The sequence below is a fragment of the Zonotrichia leucophrys genome, chromosome 26 (genome assembly GCF_028769735.1).
Source record: "Zonotrichia leucophrys gambelii isolate GWCS_2022_RI chromosome 26, RI_Zleu_2.0, whole genome shotgun sequence".
Taxonomy (NCBI): Eukaryota; Metazoa; Chordata; class Aves; order Passeriformes; family Passerellidae; genus Zonotrichia; species Zonotrichia leucophrys.
The window spans coordinates 5,002,752-5,023,627 of NC_088195.1; the positions used below are offsets into that span (position 1 = coordinate 5,002,752).

At 51.1% G+C, this 20,876-nt stretch overlaps 1 protein-coding gene across 1 annotated transcript; it reads left to right on the top strand.

Annotated features, from left to right (window-relative positions):
- Positions 1-1,516: 1,516 nt before the first annotated feature.
- On the top strand, positions 1,517-12,517 carry ETV7 (ETS variant transcription factor 7). The gene is made up of 8 exons (XM_064733058.1): positions 1,517-1,755; positions 4,866-4,983; positions 5,627-5,791; positions 6,811-6,918; positions 7,775-7,954; positions 10,011-10,153; positions 11,081-11,181; positions 11,609-12,517. Exons 1-8 carry the CDS (start codon positions 1,750-1,752, stop codon positions 11,721-11,723), a joined length of 936 nt encoding a protein of 311 aa, XP_064589128.1. The 5' UTR covers positions 1,517-1,749; the 3' UTR covers positions 11,724-12,517.
- The last annotated feature ends 8,359 nt before the right edge of the window (positions 12,518-20,876 follow it).

Consider the following 20,876-nt stretch of genomic DNA (forward strand, 5'->3'; position numbering starts at 1 on the left):
GCCTCTGAGCCCCGCCCGCCGCCCATGCCGCCACCTGATTGGATCAGCTTCGTGATTGGCTTCCCTAATTGACCAATGGAAAACGAGAGAGCAGGAGGGGGCGGGGCGCGAGGGGGCGGTGCCCGCGGGGAGCGGAGCCCGCCCAGTCCAGCCCAGTTCCCTCCCAGTTCTCTCCCAGTTCCCTCCCACAGCGCCTTTTTGTCCCTGAAAGAGCCTCCCAGTTCCATCCACTGCCCTCTTAGTCTATCCCAGTTCCCTCCCACAGCCCATTTCTGTCCCTAAAAGCGCCTCCCTGTCCCATCCACCCGCCTCCAAGTCTATCTCAGACCCCCCCCCAATACATCCCCGTATATCCCAGTCTACGCCTGTGCCCCCCGCTGGTTCCAGAGCCCTTCGAGTGCCCCTTTTGTTTCCAAAAGTGCTCTTGTCTCTCCCAGTCTATCCCAGTGCCTTAACAGTCCACTCCCAGTGCCCTTTTTGCCCCTAAAAGTGCCTCGCAGTCCTTCCCAGTCCTGTCCAATCCCTCCCAAATCCCATTCAATCCCCTCCAAATCTATCCCAGTCACTCCTGGTGTATCCCAGTGCCTTCCAAATCTATTCCAGTCACTCCCAGTCCATCCCAGTCGCCTCCCAGTCCTGTCCAATCCCTCCCAAATCCCATTCAATCCCCTCCAAATCTATCCCAGTCACTCCCAGTGTATCCCAGTGCCTTCCAAATCTATTCCAGTCACTCCCAGTCCATCCCAGTGCCCTGCAAATCTAGCCCAGTCACTCCCAGTCCATCCCAGTCGATCCCATTATCCCTCAGTCGCTCCCAGTCGCCTCCCAGTGCCCATTTTGTTCCTAAAAGTGTACTTTTTGTCCCTCCCAGTCCCTTCAAAGCCCATCCCAGTTACCCGTGTAACCCCACAGCGTGTGTGCCCACACATCCCCGGCTGTGCTCGGGGCCGGTGGGCACCTCCCGGTGTGCTCCCATCTCCCGGTGTGCTCCCATCTCCCGCTGCTCCGGGACCGCTGCGCCGTTTTCCCCCTTTCCCCCTGGGGGAGAGAAAGGACGAACCCCGCTCCTGGAGCTGCTCCCGGCGTGTCCCGGGATCGCTCCGTCCTCCCGGAGGAAGAGGAGGAGGAGGAGGAGGAGGAGGAGGAGATGCGTGTCCGCCCGCGGGGCCCCGGGAGCGTGAGGTTCCCCGGTTCTGTCCCGGTACCGGGTGGAGCGGGGCGAGCCGCGGGGCCTCGGGAGCAGGAGGTTCCCCGCTATCGGTACCGGGCGGAGCACAGCCCCGTGAGCAGGAGGTTCCCCGGTGCTGTCCCGGTACCGGTACGGAGCAGAGCCCCGGTGCAGGAGGTTCCTCGGTATCGGTACCGAGCGGATCGGGGCTCAGGGAGCAGGAGGTTCCCCGGTGCTGTCCCGGTACCGGTACGGAGCAGAGCCCGTGAGCAGGAGGTTCCCCGGTACCGGTACCGAGGGGATCGGGGCTCAGGGGAGCAGGAGGATCCCCGGTGCTGTCCCGGTACCGGTACGGAGCAGAGCCCCGGGAGCAGGAGGTTCCCCGGTGCCGGTACCGGGCGGGACGAGCCGAGCCGCGGTTCCCCGGCGGGGGCGGGGGGAGCAGGACCCGGCCCCGGGCGCTGCCCCCGTTGCTCTCCGGCCTCCCGGGGCTCCCGCTCGTTTCGATTTCGTTTTTGGCCGGGATCGCGGCGCGGGGACGGGCGCGGAGCGCGGCGGGCTCCGCTCGCACCGGGCCGGCCATGCAGGTAGGAGCCGGCCCCGGTCCCTGTCCTCCCTCCTCCCGGCCCCTCTCGGGATTTCTCCTCCTCTCTTCGGGCTCGTTGTGATGCTTGAATCCTCACTCGTTGTTCTGTTTATGCTGGGTGTGATGTTCTGTGCCTTCAGACTGGCAGACCAACAAAAAGCTAATAATGTAGAGGTAAATCGTGTTGGATGCTGCGAAAAAGTTGATATATGATGGAGAACATAATTTTGAAAATGAGGGTGAAGATAAAGCAATGTTTGTGGAGCACAGAAAACAGTTGAGACTGTTGATTTGCCAGGTTTCAGCAGAATTACTGTTGGCATCTGTCCACAGAGGTTTAACACTGCACTCCAGAACTGGCAGAGTACACAATTTATAGAAGTGGCAATAAGGCTGCTGTATATGTTGGCCCATGGTGCTCATTTCTCACAAATTTGCCCTAAACCAGGATAAAATTTGCTGGAAGTTCATGTCCTGGGGGGTGAGCCCCTACCCCACCTCCAAACGACCTCATGGAGCAGCCAGGAGCCTCTGTTCCCCCATTGGGTTCTGAGCAAAAAGCTCCCCTCACACATCTGGGGGTTCCTTTCCACCCTGCTTTTTCTCACTTTCCCACTCAAACACCCCCAAGGACAGTATTTCTTCTTGAAGCAAAAAAAAAAAAAACCATCTCAGAAAAGTCTGAAAGCAGCTAAGCAGGGATAAAAGCAAGAACATAAAATTAGTATAACACAATAAAAATTCAGAATGTATCTCAAGGCCTATAAATATTTAGGAGCAAGAAAAATACCAGATTTGTTCTGGTTTTACTGTAAATCTTGTTTGTAAGAGAGTCACAACAATGGGAGAAAATTAAAATAACTTTTAGAGAGTTCTAGACAAAATACACTGCTGATTTCTTTCACTTTTATTTTCCCCATAGCTTGTTGCTTAGAGTGAATCTGAAAGACAGTTTGTGTTGCTGCCAAGCCTGCTCAGAGTTTATTCTGGAGTCTCACTGTTCTCCTCATGCAGTGTCATGTAGCTGCCTGCATTTTAAATCCAATCCAGTGACCACCAAACTGTCCTTTTTCAGAAGGAAAATTCTGAAATGTTCAGAATTTCAGAATTCAGGATTCAGAAATCCTCCCATCAGCCTGGTGTAACTCCCAGGGAAGCATTTTCCCCTGGACTGATGCACTGTATTGCTCCTTATTTTGGGAGCCTCTTGTCCTGATTTTGGGAGCTTCAGCTTTGCCTTTAAGATGTGTCCAGCTTCCATCTCCTCACCCCTCATTTTCAGAGGGCTCAACTTCTCTGCCTGCACGCACAGTCAGGGAGTGGCTGCTCTAAATCACCTGCAAAAGCCTGAAGTGCTCAGAGTTGGTAACTGCTTCAGAAAATACCATTTGACAGCAAAATTGTTAATTTTCCAGTGAGCGAAGCTGAGAAATAGCTGGGATCCACATTAATAGGTTTTTAAGGGGAAACATTATCTGCCTGGCTGCCAGCAATATTTCAAGATCTGGATGTGGCTGGAAGCAGGATCTGAGCTCCCTTCTGGCTCACATGCCCTGGCTGAGAGGGAAAATAATTCCTGAGGGGGCCAGAACTCCACAGAGAGTGAGCAAGAGGAGCTTGCATCCCCCTAAACCACGGGATGGCCATTCCCACTTATGCCCAAATGATCCCTGGGGACAGAGTGGGAGATCTCTCTCCATATGATGTTTTCAAGACAAAATCAACTACTACTTGGTTTATTTTCTAAAGGACTGAAGTGCTCTCCTAAAACCTTGAGCATCCATCGAGCATCAGAGGGTCCTGCAGGAGCACAGGCACTGCAGGCTCTGCCAGCCTCAGCTCCATCTCCCATTTCCCTGCAGCCATGGGGAGTGGGGATGGATAATCCCCATCCAGAGCCTGAATGAGGGCAGGTTCCTCTGCTAAAGAGCTGGAGAGAGGGATCTCTTGGCAACCAGGGACTGGAAAAGTGTGAGGAAGAACTGTAGACAACACATCACATCTGTGGTTGCTGAAAGTCGGGTCAGAGAAAGAATCAGATAAACTTTCCCAAGCACTACTCTGGGTGGTTTGAGAAAGGTCAGAGGAAGAATTAAAACAATCCTTAATCTTTACAACTAGTGTTTTAAACATATTATTTACTTATAAAATATTTACAAGAAGGGTGCTATTCCTAATTAACCAATAGCATAAAGAGTATTAATTAAAGACCAATCAAGTCCAACTTTATCATCGCTATCTATAAAAGAATAAATAGTGTCTAATAAAATTTACATTTACCTTCTAAAAAACCTAAGAGGTTTTGTCACTTCATTCATCCTTAATACAAAAACATCACGTCACATCACATCACACTGCTATGAGAAACCAGTTAGGAAATACTGGAGCAGGTGGTGTGTCTTGGTTTGGAAAGCCAGGTGTCTGCTAAGGAAGGCAGGAGCCTCCTCTGAAATAGAAAATGTAAACCTTCCCCTCTGGATTGCTATAGATTTTAAGGGGCTCTCAGGCAAAAATATGGGAGCAAGAATAACAGTTCTTTACTAGGGAAGAAAATAAAAAGATAAAATAAACAATGCAGTGAACTAAACCAACACTGACAGAGTCAGAACCCAACCTGACACCCTGTGGGTCAGGCTGTTGGCAGCAGCCCCATTGGAATTGTGGCTCAGCCCTCCTGCAGTGTCAGGGCTGGTTCTGCTGGAGCAGGGATCCTGGAGAAAGGTGCAGTCTCTGCCTCTGAAGATCCAGGGGAAGAAGAGGCAGCTGCTGTTCCTCTGGGCAATCCAGTGGAGAAGCTGTGCTGGTGTTCCAGAATCTCCAGATTATATCCGGGTAGGAATGCTTGGCTCCTCCCTCTGGGCTCACATCTCCCAATGGGATGCTGTAGTTCTTATCAGCCATGCAGGGACATTCAATGGCTGTTATCAGCAGATGTCCCCTCAGAGGGAGGAGTGATTGTGGAAGAGATAAGGAAAGCTGCCCACTGAACAGAAGACAGCTGCCATACAGATGGCAGATAGAACACAATTTGCTTGGCAGTCCAGGACATGGAGGCACCACCAAAGCAGGACCAGATTTTCTCCCCACTGATGTGTCTGATCTCTTCCCCAGGGCAAAGTGGCCATCAGCTCCTCCAGCCCCGTGGTGGCCGTGTCAGTACCACCCTCATCCCAGGCCAGACCCTCACCCATCAACACTGGGCAGATCTTCAGACTTCCAGGAAGGCTGAGTGAGTAGAGGTTAAGCAAGTCAGTGCTGTTCAAAAAGGGGTTGCCATGGGGTGGGACAGGGTGGGCACAGCCATGGTGTCACAGACATCTTTTATGAAAAATCCTTTCCTTAGGATTTTTCCTCCTGAGAAGCTGAGAGGCCTCAGGAACAAAATGTAAACAATGATTATCTGCTGCTGTGGAATGCAACAAGTAGATCTTTGATTGGCCTGTGTTAGATGTTTCTAATTAATGTCCAATCACAGTCAGCTGGCTCAGACAGAGAGTCCAAGACACAAGCCTTTGTTATCATCCCTTCTAATTCTATTCTTAGCCAGCCTTCTGATGAAATCCCTTCTTCTATTCTTTTAGTATAGTTTTCATATAATATATATCATAAAATAATAAATCAGCCTTCTGAAACATGGAGTCAGATCCTCATCTCTTCCCTCAACCTGAGATCCGTGTGAACACCATCACAGTGTCCCACCCAGGGACCATTCCGTGCTGGCAAGGGGGACAAAGCTTCCTCAGGGCTCATTTTCTCTCTTTGTGGTGTTTTTGACCCGCGAGCGCTTAATGCAGAGGGAAAGTTTGGTGATGGAGAAGAAGCCCCACCTGCCACTCAGCAGTTTGAGAACAGAGGTGTTTTCCTGGTTTCAGGAATCCAGCCCTCCCTGTGGAGCAAGGACGATGTGATCCACTGGCTGCGATGGGCTGAGAGGGAATATTCCCTGCGGCCCACTGAGCAGAGCAGGTTCGAAATGAACGGCAAAGCCTTGTGCATCCTCACCAAGGAGGACTTCAGGCACCGAGCTCCCAGCTCAGGTGAGACCCAGGGGCTTGTGAGCACCATCCCAGCACAAGGTGGGGATCCAGGCACTCTTGTGGCTGCATCAAAGCCAGTGAAGTCCAGGGAGTGCAGCACTGGGCAGTAGGAGCTCAGGTCTCTGCTTGTTCATTGTCTTTCCATCATGCAAAGTACACGTGGTGCACATTCCAGGAAGCCACAGAAACTTTAAAAATCTTACAGTGGTCAAGTTAATGGGTAACTTAAAAAACAGATAAAGTTTATTTTTCTATTTAATTTTCTCTAATGTGTTGCTAGCACTGTAGGTGTTTGATCCTGTTGTTTACTCTGTAAGGCTCATTGTTACTTAATACTTTGAGTGAAGGATATCCATGGGCTATTAAGTTTGAAATGAACAGCAAACCTTGTGCATCTTCACCAAGGAGGATTTCAGACACTGAGTGCAGCTCAGGTTGGACCCAGGGGTTTGTGAGCACCATCCCAGCACAGGGAGTGCTCTGCTGACAGGGCTCAGTGGGTACGAGCAGAGCTGGTTTTGAGCTGGAGATGAGGACAGCTCTTCCTTTCTCTGGTTCATCTGAACTGCAAATACTTTGGTGTGATGGAGAGAGATGGGGAGACTAACTTGGTGATCAGAATCCCATTTTATTATGGGATACAAACACTTATGTACTATTTCAGGGAGACTAGTAATGTGTCCTGCAATGATTAGGTTAAAATCACATACACAAACTTATGCAAATAACAACATCTCCTGCTTGCAGAGTTTAATGGGATTTTCTTTTTCTGGTAACCTGTTTGATTTAATCTTCTTGCAATCCAGGTCTAATTTTCAAAATTCCATTTGTTTTTGCCAAGGCATCCTGTTATCAAATCTCTTTTGTTAACCAGGTCCAAAGTCCATCACCTGTCTTGTGTCCCCCAAAATTCCAACACTTTGGGATGGGGAATAACCCACACTCAGTAGTTCAGAATCTCAGCAACATAATTCAAACCATTATTCAAAGGCATCTGAGCAGAGTTTCCCTCCCTGCAGGGGACGTGCTGTATGAAATCCTCCAGTTCATTAAAACAAAGAGAAGAGCTCTGGTGTGCAGCCCCTTGCTGAACTCACCCTTCAGGAAAGCCAGGAGCACAGAGGAAGGTATGATGGGGGAAAAATACCCTGGGAGGGCAGCAGTGTGCAGCAGGCAGAACCTGCCTGGTTGCACACACCTGGGGCTTGGAGCTCAGCCTGCTGAAACCATCCCACACCCCCTGAGAGAGGCACCCAGGCCCAGCAGAGCCCGGGCCAGCTGGGGAGTTTGTAGTGATGCAGCAGCTCAGAGCTGTGGGGTCTGTGGCAAACTGGCAATGCTGTGAATTCCCTCAGAAACCTGCCTGCAGATTGAGATTTGGGTCAGGGAGGGTCAAAGCCAGGCAGAGGCACAGCCCTGCTGGAAATCAGTCCTGAAGCATGGAAAGGGCTGAGGAGCTGGGGCTGAGCTTGCACAGAGATGCTGGGTCAGGGGATGGGGTGGGGAGAGGGCTCAGGTGAGGTTGGTGGGGGCCAGTGAGGCTTCTTCGTGCCCTTGAGGGGGCCAGGTAGGAGTTAGGGTGGGTTGGATTGGTGTCAGAAGGTGGATGTGTGTGGAGATGGATCTGGGGGCACTTTCCTGGGCTCTTTACTGGTTCCTATGCAATGTAAATAACATATTGCATCCCCACAACAATTTACCAGGAGGTTCCTCTGCTCTGGGGCATTTTCCTCTGCCAGTTTTTCTTCTTCATCTGACCCTTACCCTACCTGACATCTCCTTTAACCCCCCTGGACTTTGTGCTGCTCCTTAGGAAAATCCCAGGTTTTCCTCAGCATCCTCCTCCTCTGTGGGCTGATCCCACCTGAAAACCACCCTGGGCTGTCCCTCCCCTCCTGTTCCAAGGCTGTGCAAGGTCTGGGACCCTAATGAGCCACAGGATGATTATTAGGGGTTTATTTTATTAGGGTTTTTATTTTGCAGGTGCAGACTGCAGTGCTGAGGCTGCCCCAGCTGTTTCCTCGTGGCTGGGCTGTGCAGAGCAGCCCCTGTTCCACAGCCACAGGCAGCCACTGAACCTCTCCCACCACAGCTCAGAGAGTCCAGGTGCCATCTGCTCCTTCCCTGCTACCCTGTCGGCCCCAGTGGATGGGAAAATTGCAGGTAATTATGAATTTATTGCCTTGTTCCTTGGGGAAATGAGATGGTGCTTTGTCCTGTCTGCCCATCTGTCTCCTTCCCCTCATTCCGTGCTTTTCCACCTCAGTTTCCCCACCTGAAAAATTGTAATTGCTCTGAGATCTCACAGTAAAAGTGCTGTGCCTGAGCTCTGTGCTCTTCTCATATTTATTGTGTTGCCCTGATTTTTAAAGTTTTTCTAAGCCTTCTGATGTTTACAAACTTTCTCACACACTTTACGTAAATAACTGATTGTTTTGCATTCTTTTATGGAGGAAGAAAAATTTAATAAACTGTTGGTTTGTCCAGTGTCATTGGAGAGGTGGCACTGTCACTTTTAGAAACCTATAAATGTTAGAGTCAGCAATTAAAAACTGTTTTCACCTTGGAAGAGCTGCGTGTCCGTGGCATGTTATTTAGTGACAATTGTCATAGTGACAGTGACTGTAGTGACAATTGTCATCTCAGAATCTCTGCGGGTCACAGGGACCCCGAGATACATTAGAAAGTCTCTTTTCCCAGCCTGGCAGTTGAAGGAGTCAGAGCTCTTCCATTCTCCTTCTCAAGGTTGTTTATTATTTCTGATCTATAAAATTCTTTCTCTGACCCACCAAGGTCTGTCTTGCAGGTCAGGTTGAGGCACACTGGCGTTGTCTTTTTATACTAAAAACTATGTGTACATTATTTACAGTAACTTCCCAATACCTATCACCTATGATAGACAGTGAGCTTCTACTCTAAACCAATCTAAAAGTGCCAGCATCACAGCAGAAGATGGAGGCCAAGAAGAAGAAGAAGGAGAAAGGCTGGACATGCCCACATGCTTCCATCTTGCCCCCTGAACCCCCATTCTAAAACACTCCAAAAATCTATTTTTCACCTTGATGTCACTATAGGACATGAAACAACACGAGCTCACACACTGCTGCTCTCAAGGTGAAGAAAAGAGAAGTTTATTTTCTGACTCTAACATTTATAGTTTTCTAAAAGAGACAGTGGATTGGAGGGTGAAAGTGCCATCTCTCCAATGACACTGGACAAACCAACAGTCCATCAAATTTCTCTTCTATAAAAGAATGCAAATCAATAAGTTATTTATAGAAAATGTGTGAGAAAGTTTGCTATAAGAATGTGAACATCAGAAGGCTTTGAAATTCTTAAAAAATCAGGGCAACACCCTGTGACCAACTATTATTCTACTTAAACTCTCTTGGCTTGTAGTTCTTCATATAAAGCTTGGTAATTGTTTTTTCCAAGGGCTAAACCAAAGGCACAGGGGTCTTGGGCTCTGTGCCAGGGTCTCAGAGCCCCTTGGGCAGGGGCTGGAGCCCTCCAGGGCAGCCAGAGGGATTTCCTGGGTCTCAGGTTTTTGGTTAATTGCTGCCCTGAGATGTGCAGGTTGTCTCTGTTTTGGCCCGCACATCCAAAGAACGAGTCAGAGCTCTTCAGTTTTCGGTCTTGAAGTTGTTTATTAATTCTTATCTATAAAATTTTCTTTCTGCCCAGCCCAGATCTGCTCAGCAGGGCAGCCACAGGCACTCTGTGTTGTCCTTTTATACTACAAACTACGTATAACATATTTACACTTAATTCCCAATACCTATCACCTATGTTAGACAGTGCACTTCTGCTCTAAACCAATCCCAAAGTGCCAACATCACTGCAGAAAATGGAGAACAGGAAGAAGAAGAAAGGCTGGACATGCCCAAGTTCCTCCATCTTGTCCCCATAACCCCCATACCAAAAATCGTAAAATCTACATTTTCACCCTGTGATAATTTTATTATTGTACTGTTTAAAGTTCTGTGACTTTCAGGTCCTCATACAAAGCTGATAATTTGCTCCAGGGGGAGCAAATCAAATCCCCAGGTGCTCTGGGTCTCTGAGCCTCCTGGTGGGGTCCTGGCAGCTCTGGACACCCAGAGGGATGCACTGAGTTCCGACACCTGGGTTCTGACATTGCTGCTCTAAAGGTGCAATGGTGCTGCTGGGGCAGGCTGGCAGGGTGGCAGCTCTGTGCCCAGCAGCTGCCCCTGCTCAGACTGCAGGCTGCTCTGGGAGTACGTGTACCAGCTGCTGGCCGACCGCCGCTACGAGCCCTACATCAGGTGGGAGGACCGGGAGGCCAAGGTGTTCCGCATCGTCAACCCCAACGGGCTGGCCCAGCTCTGGGGCAACCACAAGGTGAGCGCAGCTGAGAGGGAGTTTGGCATCCCTGAGAAGGAATTTGGCACCCCTGCATGTCCCTTTCATGAGCTGTTCCCTAGAGATCATGGCCCAGGGCTGGGGAGGGGGACATGGGAGGGTCCAGGGTTAATGTCAGGATCTTTAGCAGGTCAGAGTGACCCTGAGAAAAGTTGGAAAGTCTCTTTTCCCAGCCCAGCGATTGAAGAAGGAGTCAGAACTCTCAGTTCTCGGTCTCAAGGTTGTTTATTGTATCTTATCTACAAATTTTTTTCTCCTGACCAGATTCATCCAGCAGGACAGTTCCAGGCACTCTGCCTGCCCCCAGGGCAGTGTTATCTCTTTATACTAAAAACTACCTGTACAATATTTACAATTACTTTTCCAATACCTATCACCTATGTTAGTCAGTGAGCTTCTACTCTAAACCAATCTAAAAGTGCCACCATCACAGCAGAAGATGGAGGCCAAGAAGAAGAAGGAGAAAGGCTGGACACGCCCAGATCCCTCCATCTTGCCCCCTGAACCTCCATTCTAAAAAACCCCAAAAATCTACTTTTTCACCCTGTGATAAGTTCACTACCATTCTATCTAATTTGTTGTGGCTAGCAGATCTTCATCTAAGGTTGGTAATTTGCTCCATGGGTCATAATCAAACCCAGAGGTGTTTTGGGCTGTGTGCCAGAGGGATGTCCTGGGTCCTGACAGGTTAGTGGGAGATGCCAGCCTGGTGGTTAAATGGGACTTTCTCACCTCTTGGAAAGGAAACCATGAAGCCAGTCTGGGGTAGGGACTCACACTACAGACCCACAGTGCCCCAAACCTCCTCAAATGTTCCATGTGTGGCCCTGCTGCACACAGAACCAGAGCAAGACTTGTTGCTCTGGGTTTTTTGCTCAACACCCCACAATCCTTCTCTCCTTCCAGAACCGGATGAACATGACCTATGAGAAGATGTCACGAGCTCTCAGACACTACTACAAACTCAACATCATCAAGAAGGAGCCAGGGCAGAAGCTGTTGTTCAGGTGAGGAGAAGTGGAGCAGAGAAATGGCACAGATGGGGCACGGGAAGGTGATGAGCTCCAGATGTTGGCAGCTGCTTCATCCAGCAGCATCCTCCCCTGCCCACACCCCAGTGGGTTTGTCCAGGCTCTGTCCTGTGCCAGCTGGGGCCTCAGAGCTTCCTGGGATCCTCAGCAAAGCCCAGGGATGGCAAATCCCCCCTGAGCTCCAGAGCTCAGCTGATCACAGACTCATGGAAGGGGTTGGCTTGGAAGGGACCTCAAAGCTCATCTCATTCCACCCCTACCATCCACTTTCCTCTCTCCCAGGTTGCTCTGTCCAAGCCCCATCCAACCTGGCCTTGTTGAGGGCAAAGGCTCCAGCATTTGCAGCCTGGTTTGGGGCTGGGTTTGGACATGCCCTTAAAGTCACCACAAAAATCTATTTCAGGTTTTTGAAGACTCCTGGGGAGGCTGTCCATGAGAAATCCAGCAAACTGGAGCAGCTGGAGAATGAGGACCATGAAGATGTGAAGGAAGACCCAGTGGAGGTTTCAGCACAGTAAATCTTTGGAGGCCTCACTTGAGAGCATCACAGGGACCCTTGTGCTTTGCTGGCAGTGCTGGTGTCTCCTGCCTCTCCTGCACAGAAGGCCACAGAGCTGGCCTGGATTTCCAAGCCTGCTGTGAGCCAAACTGGGCCATCTCTGGGGTTTTGTTAGCAAAGCACACCCAGAAGGTGCCCCCAGCCCCAAAGCACAGGGGGATGTGTGGGCTGCTCCTCTGCTGGCTCCTCTCCTGCTCTTTGGAAGGAAATGTGATATTTTTGCTGTGAAATTTTGATGCTTGTCTTTAAGGTCCAAACCTGTGGAAAGGATCCCTCTGTTCTCCCAGGGAGATGAGCAGAGCAGGAGTTTGGGCTGAGCATCTGCTGCTCTGCTTGGGCAGTGGGAGCTGTGCCAGCTGTGAGCGAGGGCACTTTGCAAACCTGGTGCATGCTGCAATCTCTGCTCCTGTGAGGCTGCTCCTGGGATTGAGGTCAGGATTGTGCTGAAACACCTGCCTGGATCAGGCCTGGCTGCAGCTCCATGGTTGCCCATAGCTGGTATTCACTTTAACTCCTTTCTCTCCAGGTAACGACTTCTGTAATTAATTTTGTGATTAAATAATGTGAAAAGAAACGAAGCCAGTAACAAATATGACCCCACCCATGGTCAGATATGTGATTATTTGTTTTGAGTTTGAAGCGGGAATACCTGAAGCGAGCAGAGTGTCTGTATGTGAGTGTGTGAAAACAGAAAATACCCACGACTATTTTCACTTTGCTTTCCACAGAGGAAATAAAATGCTGTGACTGTAAGGGTGAAAATCTCACTTCTTGCTGAAGGTCTGAAATTGGGAAATCCAAGCTTTCTTCATGTAAAACAGCTCCTGTGGGCACCCTCCTCTCCTCCCCAACATCTTTTGGCAGCTGCTAAGGCAGAGGCCACCAGTCTGAGCTGCTCAGCAGCTGATGGGTGAGCACAGCACAAAATATGTGGTTGCACCATGAGGTTTCCACCAAAACTGTTTACTGCCAACCTGAAAGTACAATTCCTTTGGTTGTAACTGGTCTTGGTTCTGCAGATCTACTGCACACCTGCAGCCTGAGATGCCATGTGGGCAGTAGCCACAGTGGTGGGATGGTGGTGGCTGGATGGCAAAGCTTCAGCAGGGCAACATCTCTGGAAATATTTCACTTCCAGCAAAAATCACCAGCTCAGTGTCAGAACAGAGGGGCTTGAGAATCTGAGTGATGGAGGAGGAGGAAATGAGGAGCTCTACTGGGGAAAGGAGTGTGAGGGCACAGCCTGGGGGACATCCTGGCTGGGAAGGGAGGGAAGGGAGGCCACAGTCCCTGCTGAGAGAGGGGCTGAATGTTCCCAGCACCCACCCAGCTGCAGCTGGGGATGCTCCACAGCAGGGAGGGGCAGTGAAGCACCCAAACCTCGTCCTTCCCTCCCCAAAGGATGATTTTTGTCCCAGGGAAGAGTCAAACCAAATGTTTCTCGGGGTGAAATCCTTCAGCTTTGGTGGGACAGCATGTCTCCTTCCTTGGGAGCTGTAACATCCAGGCCCTGTGCTGCTCCTGGATTAGGCACCCATGGGTGCATTTTTCCTCATCTCCTCTTTCCCCTCCACTTTCTTGCAACAGAACCAGCCCTGATGGCTCCTGAGGATCCCTTCTCCACCTGTGTTTGGTTTGCTGGGGCAGGTGACAGTTGGTGGCCCTGGCTCTTGTGCTGTGCCCACAGGGAGTGTGTGGGGTGACCTCTCTTCACCTGCTTTTCCCATGATGACCAAAGATCACTCTGGGCTTGGCTGGGGATTTCCTTTCCTGGCTGGGAAGCTGCCAAAAGCCCTCAACCCTCCCTGTGCCTCCCTGAGCAGCTCCAGAGGGGTTTTGGGGGGTGACAATCCAAGGGTTGGAATGATGAGCTTTGTCCACGCTCCTAGGAAGGTTTCATGTACCTCCTGGAGCAATACCTGCCTTTCCCTGTGCCATACAGAGCAGGAGGGCTGTAAACCTGCAGCTTTCCTGGAACAGGAACCCATCCCTGTCAGTAAACAAAGAAACAACCCTGCTTGTGCCAGGGAGTTTGGTGTGGGGGTGTGGGGAGGGACAGCACATGGCTGTTGGTGACTTCTGGGGTTCAGGGGCTGTGAAACACAGACAGGTGCCTCATGTGGGCTTTCCCAGAGGTTTCCAGGGGCTTCATTCCCTGGAGAACATCAGCCACCCTTCAGCAGCCCCACACCTGCTGGTGTTTGGGGCAGGGCATTGCTCATTGCTCATCTGCTGGGGGAAGCAGCTGAAACCACACCCAGGGATGGAGGAAAAGAGGATTTGCTTTGGGGGCTGGCGCCCACCACCCTCTTGGATCAGAGGAACTGCAGAACCAGGCTGAGAGGTTTCCACTGAGGCCATGTGTTGGCTGGGGCAGGGAGCAGTGGCTGCCCTCAACACCCCACCATGGTCCAGGTGCTCCCCTCAACACCCTGCCATGGTCCAGGTGCTCCCCTCATCACCCTGCCATGGTCCAGGTGTTCCACTCCACACCCCACCATGGTCCAGGTGCTCCCCTCAACACCCTGCCATGGTCCAGATGTTCTCCTCAACACCCCACCATGGTCCAGGTGTTCACCTCCACACCCTTGTCCTGGTTTAGGTGCTCCCCTCTACACCCTGCCATGGTCCAGATGTTCCCAACACCCGACCATGTTCCAGGTGTTCCCTTCTACACCCTGCCATGGTCCAGGTGTTTTCCTCAACACCCTGCCATGGTCCAGGTGTTGCCCTCAACACTCCTGTCCTGGTTCAGATGTTTTCCTCAACACCCTGCCATGGTCCAGGTGTTCTCCTCAACACCCCACCATGGTTCAGATTCTTCTCTCCACACCACCACCATGGATGAGATCTGCAGCTGCTGTGTTTTTGTGCCCAGGTTTCTGGTTGGTGGCTCATGTCTGGTTGATGGCACATGCCTGGTTGATAGCTCATAGTTGGCTGTTGGCTCAAAGGGATCTTTGTGGTCACCATAAAACACAGTGGCCTCCTACGCCAGCTTAGGCTGCCTGTGGCTTTGGCTGGCCAAGCCCAGAAGCCCCCAAGGGAGGTGATTCCCAACCCCTCCAGACACCCATTTGAGGTTGTCCCAGCCTCCTGCACAGGAGTTTTCCTGATGTCCAATCTCAGCCTGTGTCTTCCCAAGGAATTCAGGTGCTTTGAGCCTGAATTCTGAACCTGTTGAATTCTGAACCTGTTGTTGCCCTCTTCACCTTCCATCTCCACGAGGGGAATTCCTATTCCTCTCCCTTGGTTTTTTTCTGTTTTCTGAAGCAATTTCCGGCACAGAAGCTGCTTCTCCCCTGCTGTGTTCCCATGGCTTTGGTTCTGCTTTTGCCCCAGGGTCAGATGCCAAGCCCAGCACTGGGTGCTCCCCCTCACAGCAGCATTTCCTGCCAGCTTCCTCCTCCTCTCCCAGCACTGATAAGAAAAGTGGATGAAAAGTTTGGGTGCACATCTCTTGCCCCCACTCCGGTAATGGGATTTTGGCTTATCTCAGTCTCCTGCATCTTTTTCTTGTGCCTCTCTTCCATTAGGTTTGAACATATCCCAAATCCCAGGAGTGATCTGTGCTTGGATAAAGGTCTCAGTCCTGAATCAATTTCAGGTGAAGGTTTTTCTTGGAGTTTGGCTCTCCCATCTTCTGGCTGTGTCTGGAAGAGGCCATACAATAATTCTGATTCCCAGTGGAATTATGAGCACGGATTGTGTTTGGACTCAGCCTTGGAGATCTCCAGAAGAAAGATCTCCAAACTGGAGATGGCCAAACTGACCCCCATGGCCTGAGTGGATATGGCTTTTTGTTTTACGGAACAAAATAGATTGTGAAACTCCTCCTCACCCCCTGGAATCCACCTGCTTGTGGAAGGATGTGGACAAGAGCTGGGAAGCAGCCTGGAAGCTCCTCACCATTTATCAATAGGTGAGGATGCTGAAAACTGAGGCAGGTAATTCCTGATCAATACCAGACTCTGATTCAGCCCTGTGGGCTCAGGAGAAATGAAGGGACGTGGTCTGGATCTCTCCCAGTTACAGGAAATTACAGCACAGAGAGTTTATAGAAAGAGAAATAAAACAGTCCTGATCGCAAGCTGAACTCTGTACCAGGAAAAGGAAATTTTTATCCAGGAGACACAAGGCAGAACATCAATTCCAGCTGAAAACAGCGCTGCTCCGGTGGAAATCTTCCCCAGGGGTTTTCCACAAAGGGGACTTCCAAAGCCTGCGTGCCTGCCGCCCCATCCCTGCGAGCTGCAGTGCGGAATTTTGCCATCAGATGGCAAAGCAGCGATGGGGAATAGCGGCAATCACCTGCCGGAGGATCCACAGCCACGGGAGGGGGAATTGGGGTGGCCAAAGGGAGCTTGGGTGTCAGATCTGCTCGGTCCGAGTGCAGTTTGTGGGTGTTGGGCTGGGCAGATCTGCCTGGTGGGAGATTTCCCATCCCTGGGTGAGGCTGAGTGGGATCCATGGGAGTGGGCAGGGTTTGGGGCAAGAGCTGGTTCGTGTTTTAGGGAGGAAGCACGGGCTGTCTGAAGGAGCCCAGGGTGGGTTTTAGGGATATTTCAGCCCAGCTGTGCCCAGGGTGGGTTTCAGGGATGTTTCAGCCCAGCTGTGCCCAGCGTGTTTTCTAGGGGTGTTTCAGCCCAGTCATGTCCAGGGTGTTTTTTAGGGATGTTTCAGCCCAGCCATGTCCAGGAAGGGTTTCAGGGATGTTTCAGCCCAGCTGTGCCCAGGATGGTTTTTAAGGATGTTTCAGCCCAGCTCTGCTCAGGATGGTTTTTAGGGTGTTTCAGCCCAGCTGTGCCCAGGGCTGTGCAAGAGCCTGACATTGCCATGTCCCAAAGTGTCTGTGGCACCCCAGGATCCACCTGGGAGCCCCAGGGATGTGAGCAGGGCACTCTGCTTCCTGCACTGAAACCAGGGATGTGAGCAGGGCACTCTGCTTCCTGCATCAAAACCCTGCTCATCCGAGAAAGTTGTGACTTCCCCTCACAGACACAACCCAGAGGAGCCCATTTCAGGCATCACACCCAGAGCAAAACAACAAACCAAACCAAACCCAAAGGCAAACAGCCGCCTGAGATAGCTGGTGTCAAAGGGCAGTGCTTACACCAGGTGACAGGTGATTCTATGTTGTTTTGCTGCTACTTGTCATGAGGAAATTGCTTTCTCCTCCAGTGAAACTCACGCCTGTTGATCTGCACCACGAGGGCGGTGATAGCGGGGAAGCCTTGGCTGCTCTCCTACCTGAATGGCTGCTAAAAATAGGAGTGAACTCACCACCAGGGCATAAAAAGGCACCTCCCAGGAGAGCCTGGGATCCCTCAGCACCCGTGGCCCAGGAGCTCGGCTTGAGCTGTGTCCAAAGGAGCAGAAATAATGATGGAAAGGTAAAAGCCAAACCAGCAAATAACCAATGTTGTGGTCAGGGTGCTGGAATCAACCAAAGTAGGATGGGGGTTGTGGGTTTGACGTGATTAAATTTAGTGGGATGGTTTTTTATTGAGGGTTTGGTGGGCTTTGGTGTTGGCTTGGATGAAGGGAGCTGATTTTCTGATCCCAAAAGCAGCTGAGGTGGGGTGGGTGGGTGTGCTGTGTGTTGTGATGATGATCTTTGGGTCTGAGCAGAGGCTGATTCCCAACTCCAGGGTGCTTTGTACAGCCAAGTGTGTCAGATTTTGTGTGCTCTTCAGGGGTGGAGAAGTCTGGTTTGGGTCTGGTTCTCTGAAGGATAAAAATGGTTATGGAGGTAAAACCAGCACGAGGCACCATCCTGGCTCTCTGGTTTTCCAACAGGGGAGTCTTTGGTTGAATTTTGCTTATAAAAGTAGAGAAAAAGGGTGGTGGGAAAGGCAGGGACTGGTGTTCTGAGCTCTGTTCCCAACCTGTGCCAGTGGGATCTCACAGAAGGGCTGTGTCATCACAAAGGGATCAAGGCCATCTGCAGGAGCCCACATCCCTTGGCCTTTCCGGGGGCTGGAATGATTTTTATCAGCCAATATTTTAAGAGGAAATACTTTAAATTCTGGGTTCTGTGGCTCACTGGGTGCTCCTGGGGTGTGGTTTTTCATGTTAGTGAGGGAACATGCTGCCATGGGATAATGGGAGGTGTCTGGGTGATGTCCTTGCTGGACAAAACCCCCCTGGGTGATGACCAGGCTCTCCTTTAGGCTATGCCCAGCCCATCTCCTCCCTCTGCACAGTTTCGGTTCCTTTACCAATGAGTCTGTGTTTATGAAACCCCATGTGGGCCATCTGCATCAGGAGCACCCAGATAATGGCCATAAAACTGACTGATCATTAACCAGGAGCATTAACGACCCCAGACACCCACAGCACCCTGCGTGCCAGCATGGGGGAGGTTCCCATCCGGCCCAGCCCAACTGGGGAAGGCCAAAACCAGGCTGAAAATGTTGTTTTTCTCCACAGCAACACTCGGGCTCCAGCTGAGGAGATGCCCCAGTGGGATGTAGGGGGGCAGCCCTTGGGCAAGATCCTCTCTCTGGACAGGAGAGAGGCCAAGAAAGTGCTGGAGATTTATGTCAAGCGCTCACTGAGCTGCCATGAAAACTCACTGGTGGCCAAAAGAACCCTTCAGGAGAAAGACAGAGGGCAAGGGAGGAAAACAGACGGGCTACAACGGTCAGAAAGTGATTTCTGCACCTACTCATGTGCCAAATCCAGCCCCAGGAAGGACCAGGAGGAGAGACTCAGAGCACCAGACCTGGAGGAGACTTTGGGTGATGACAGCAAAGCTCCCCAGGAGGTGCCTAAAGAGGGGCTGAAAGCCAAGAGGAAAAGCACAAAAAACTCTTCCCAGCGCTCGGGTTCAAAACCAACCTGGCTGAAAGGCTTCCTAAACCTCTTCTTGAAGAAGAGCCCTGAGGAGCAGAAGGAAAACACAGGGCAAAAAACAAAGGAGAAAGATGCCAAAGCTCTTCAGGGCTCCAAACCAGAAGGAGCCAAAAAACACAGAGTGGATTCCAGCACGTCCCCAGCGTTGGGCAGAGCCCTGAAGAAGAAGCCCAGCCTCAAGAAGGTTTTCTCCCTGAAGAAGCACGGGGAGGAGGAGCCGGGATCCGGGCCCAGGAGCAAACGGCCCAGCTGCCTTCCCCTGCGGCACGTCCTGGGCCCAGCCCAGACAGGTGGGACCCCAGCCCAACCTGACCCCAACCCTGCTGCCAGTGGGACCCCAGCCTAGCCCTGACCCACCCCAGCCCAGCCAGTGGGACCCCATCCCAATCCTGACCCACCCCTGCTGCCAGTGGGACCCTGCTGGTCTTCCCTGGGCAAAGCCATGGTGTTCAGTGCTGGTTTCTAACCCTTCCCAGGTTTTTGTGGGGCCTAGGATGGGTTTTGGAGACTCCAACCCCAACCTGCTGCTCCAGGAAGGGTTGTTCTGCCCATGCTTTGAGCACCCCAAGTCAGTTATAACTTGGGCAGTTATCACCCAAGCATGAGTTTTCCTCCTCTGGCAACCGAGGGTCACGGTGGTTTAGTTAAAACCTGCATTTGAGACCTGAGATTAGATCCCAAGCCACTCTAAGGCCAACGTGAAGCTGCTTGAGGTTTGCCTTGGGGCTGGGAGCAGGCAAAGCCCACAGGACACCATCCCCAGCCCATCCCTTCCTGTGCCAAAACCCTGCCCAGGGGATTCCTGAGGAGCTCTGGCGGATCCAGGGCAGGTCACAGCTGCTCCCTTCACCTTTGGAATGTGCTGATCCAGGGTGGGCACCGCTGCTCTGCCAGTCAATGCTGACAGAGCCAATCCTCACTCCTGGCTCTGTGTTTGTGTCCCAGCAGAGGCGGAGCAGCCCGATGGATGCTACACCCAGGTGTCCCAGGAGGTCGTGCAGGGCAGAGAGAGCCAGGGGGACACAGCAGGAGGATGTGGGGAGCCCCCAGAGCCCCCCAGCACCGATGGGGTTGGTGAGTTGGTCGATGGGGTCGGTGAGTTTGTTGGAAACAAACGCGGGCAAGGCTTGTTCTCTGCAGAGCCTGCATGGCATCCACCCCTCCCTCAGGCCTGGTCCTGACAGCTGGATGAAGATTTTGTGGGAGATTTTCAGCATCAGGGTTTGATTGGGGGAGAGGGAGATTCACAGAATCCCAGAATGGGTTTTGGGTTGGAAAGGACTTTAAAGAACACCCCATTCCAGCCCCCCTACCATGGAAAGAGACACCTTCTACAAAAGACAAAATTCAGGGGTAAGAGAATATTTTTGCTGGTTGAGGGTAACAAGGTACACAGCAATCAGCTGAAATGGGTTTTGGAAGGATGGAGGTGGATAAACATTGTTCAAGGAATTTTTCATGGATGAGGCTTGGAGAAAGGGCTGGAGATAACCTGGTGACTCTCTCTACAGATGAAGCCATCAAGAGAATCGTTGCCCTGCTCCGGAGTGCAGGAGATGAGCTGGACAGGGAGGTAAGAGAGCTGTGGACGGCTGGGTGGGGCTGAGGGAATCTGGGCCAAGCTCTGCACTGCTGTAAAATAAATACAGCAACACCATTGATTTCCCCAGGGCAGGAAAACACTCAGAAAAATCAGAAAACGCCAGCTTTTAATTCCTTGCCTGGGTGTGATTGTGCCTGGCTGTCTGTTCTCTGCTATCACTGGCTGGGGGTCTCTGTACAAATCACAAATGGGATGGGACTGCTCTGGAACTGCCTTGAGCTGTTTTATTCTCCAGCATCAGTCTCATTACATGGTTATGACAATGGGAAGATGCCACCAGCTCACATCCCAGGCAGCAGACAAAGAACTCAATGTTACAACTCACTTTATAAGTTTTTTGACCAATCACACAAAGCAAAAGCACATTGAGAGTATTTATATCTGTATAGTATATATTCTATATTGACAGTAGTTCTATCCAACCACTATAAGCACAGGTACCTTTGGTTAAAACAATGCTTGCTTATTTCGAATACAATACCTGTTTGTAAGCCTTAAAACACAATGCACAGAGCTGCATTATTAAGCTTCAAACTTCCTAATATCTCGCTAGATAAACTTTTCTATAGCTTAGGGATTTATTCTAGCCAAGCATTAATACACAGACCATTGTTCTATTTGTCCTTACTTTTCTACTTTTTAAATAATTTT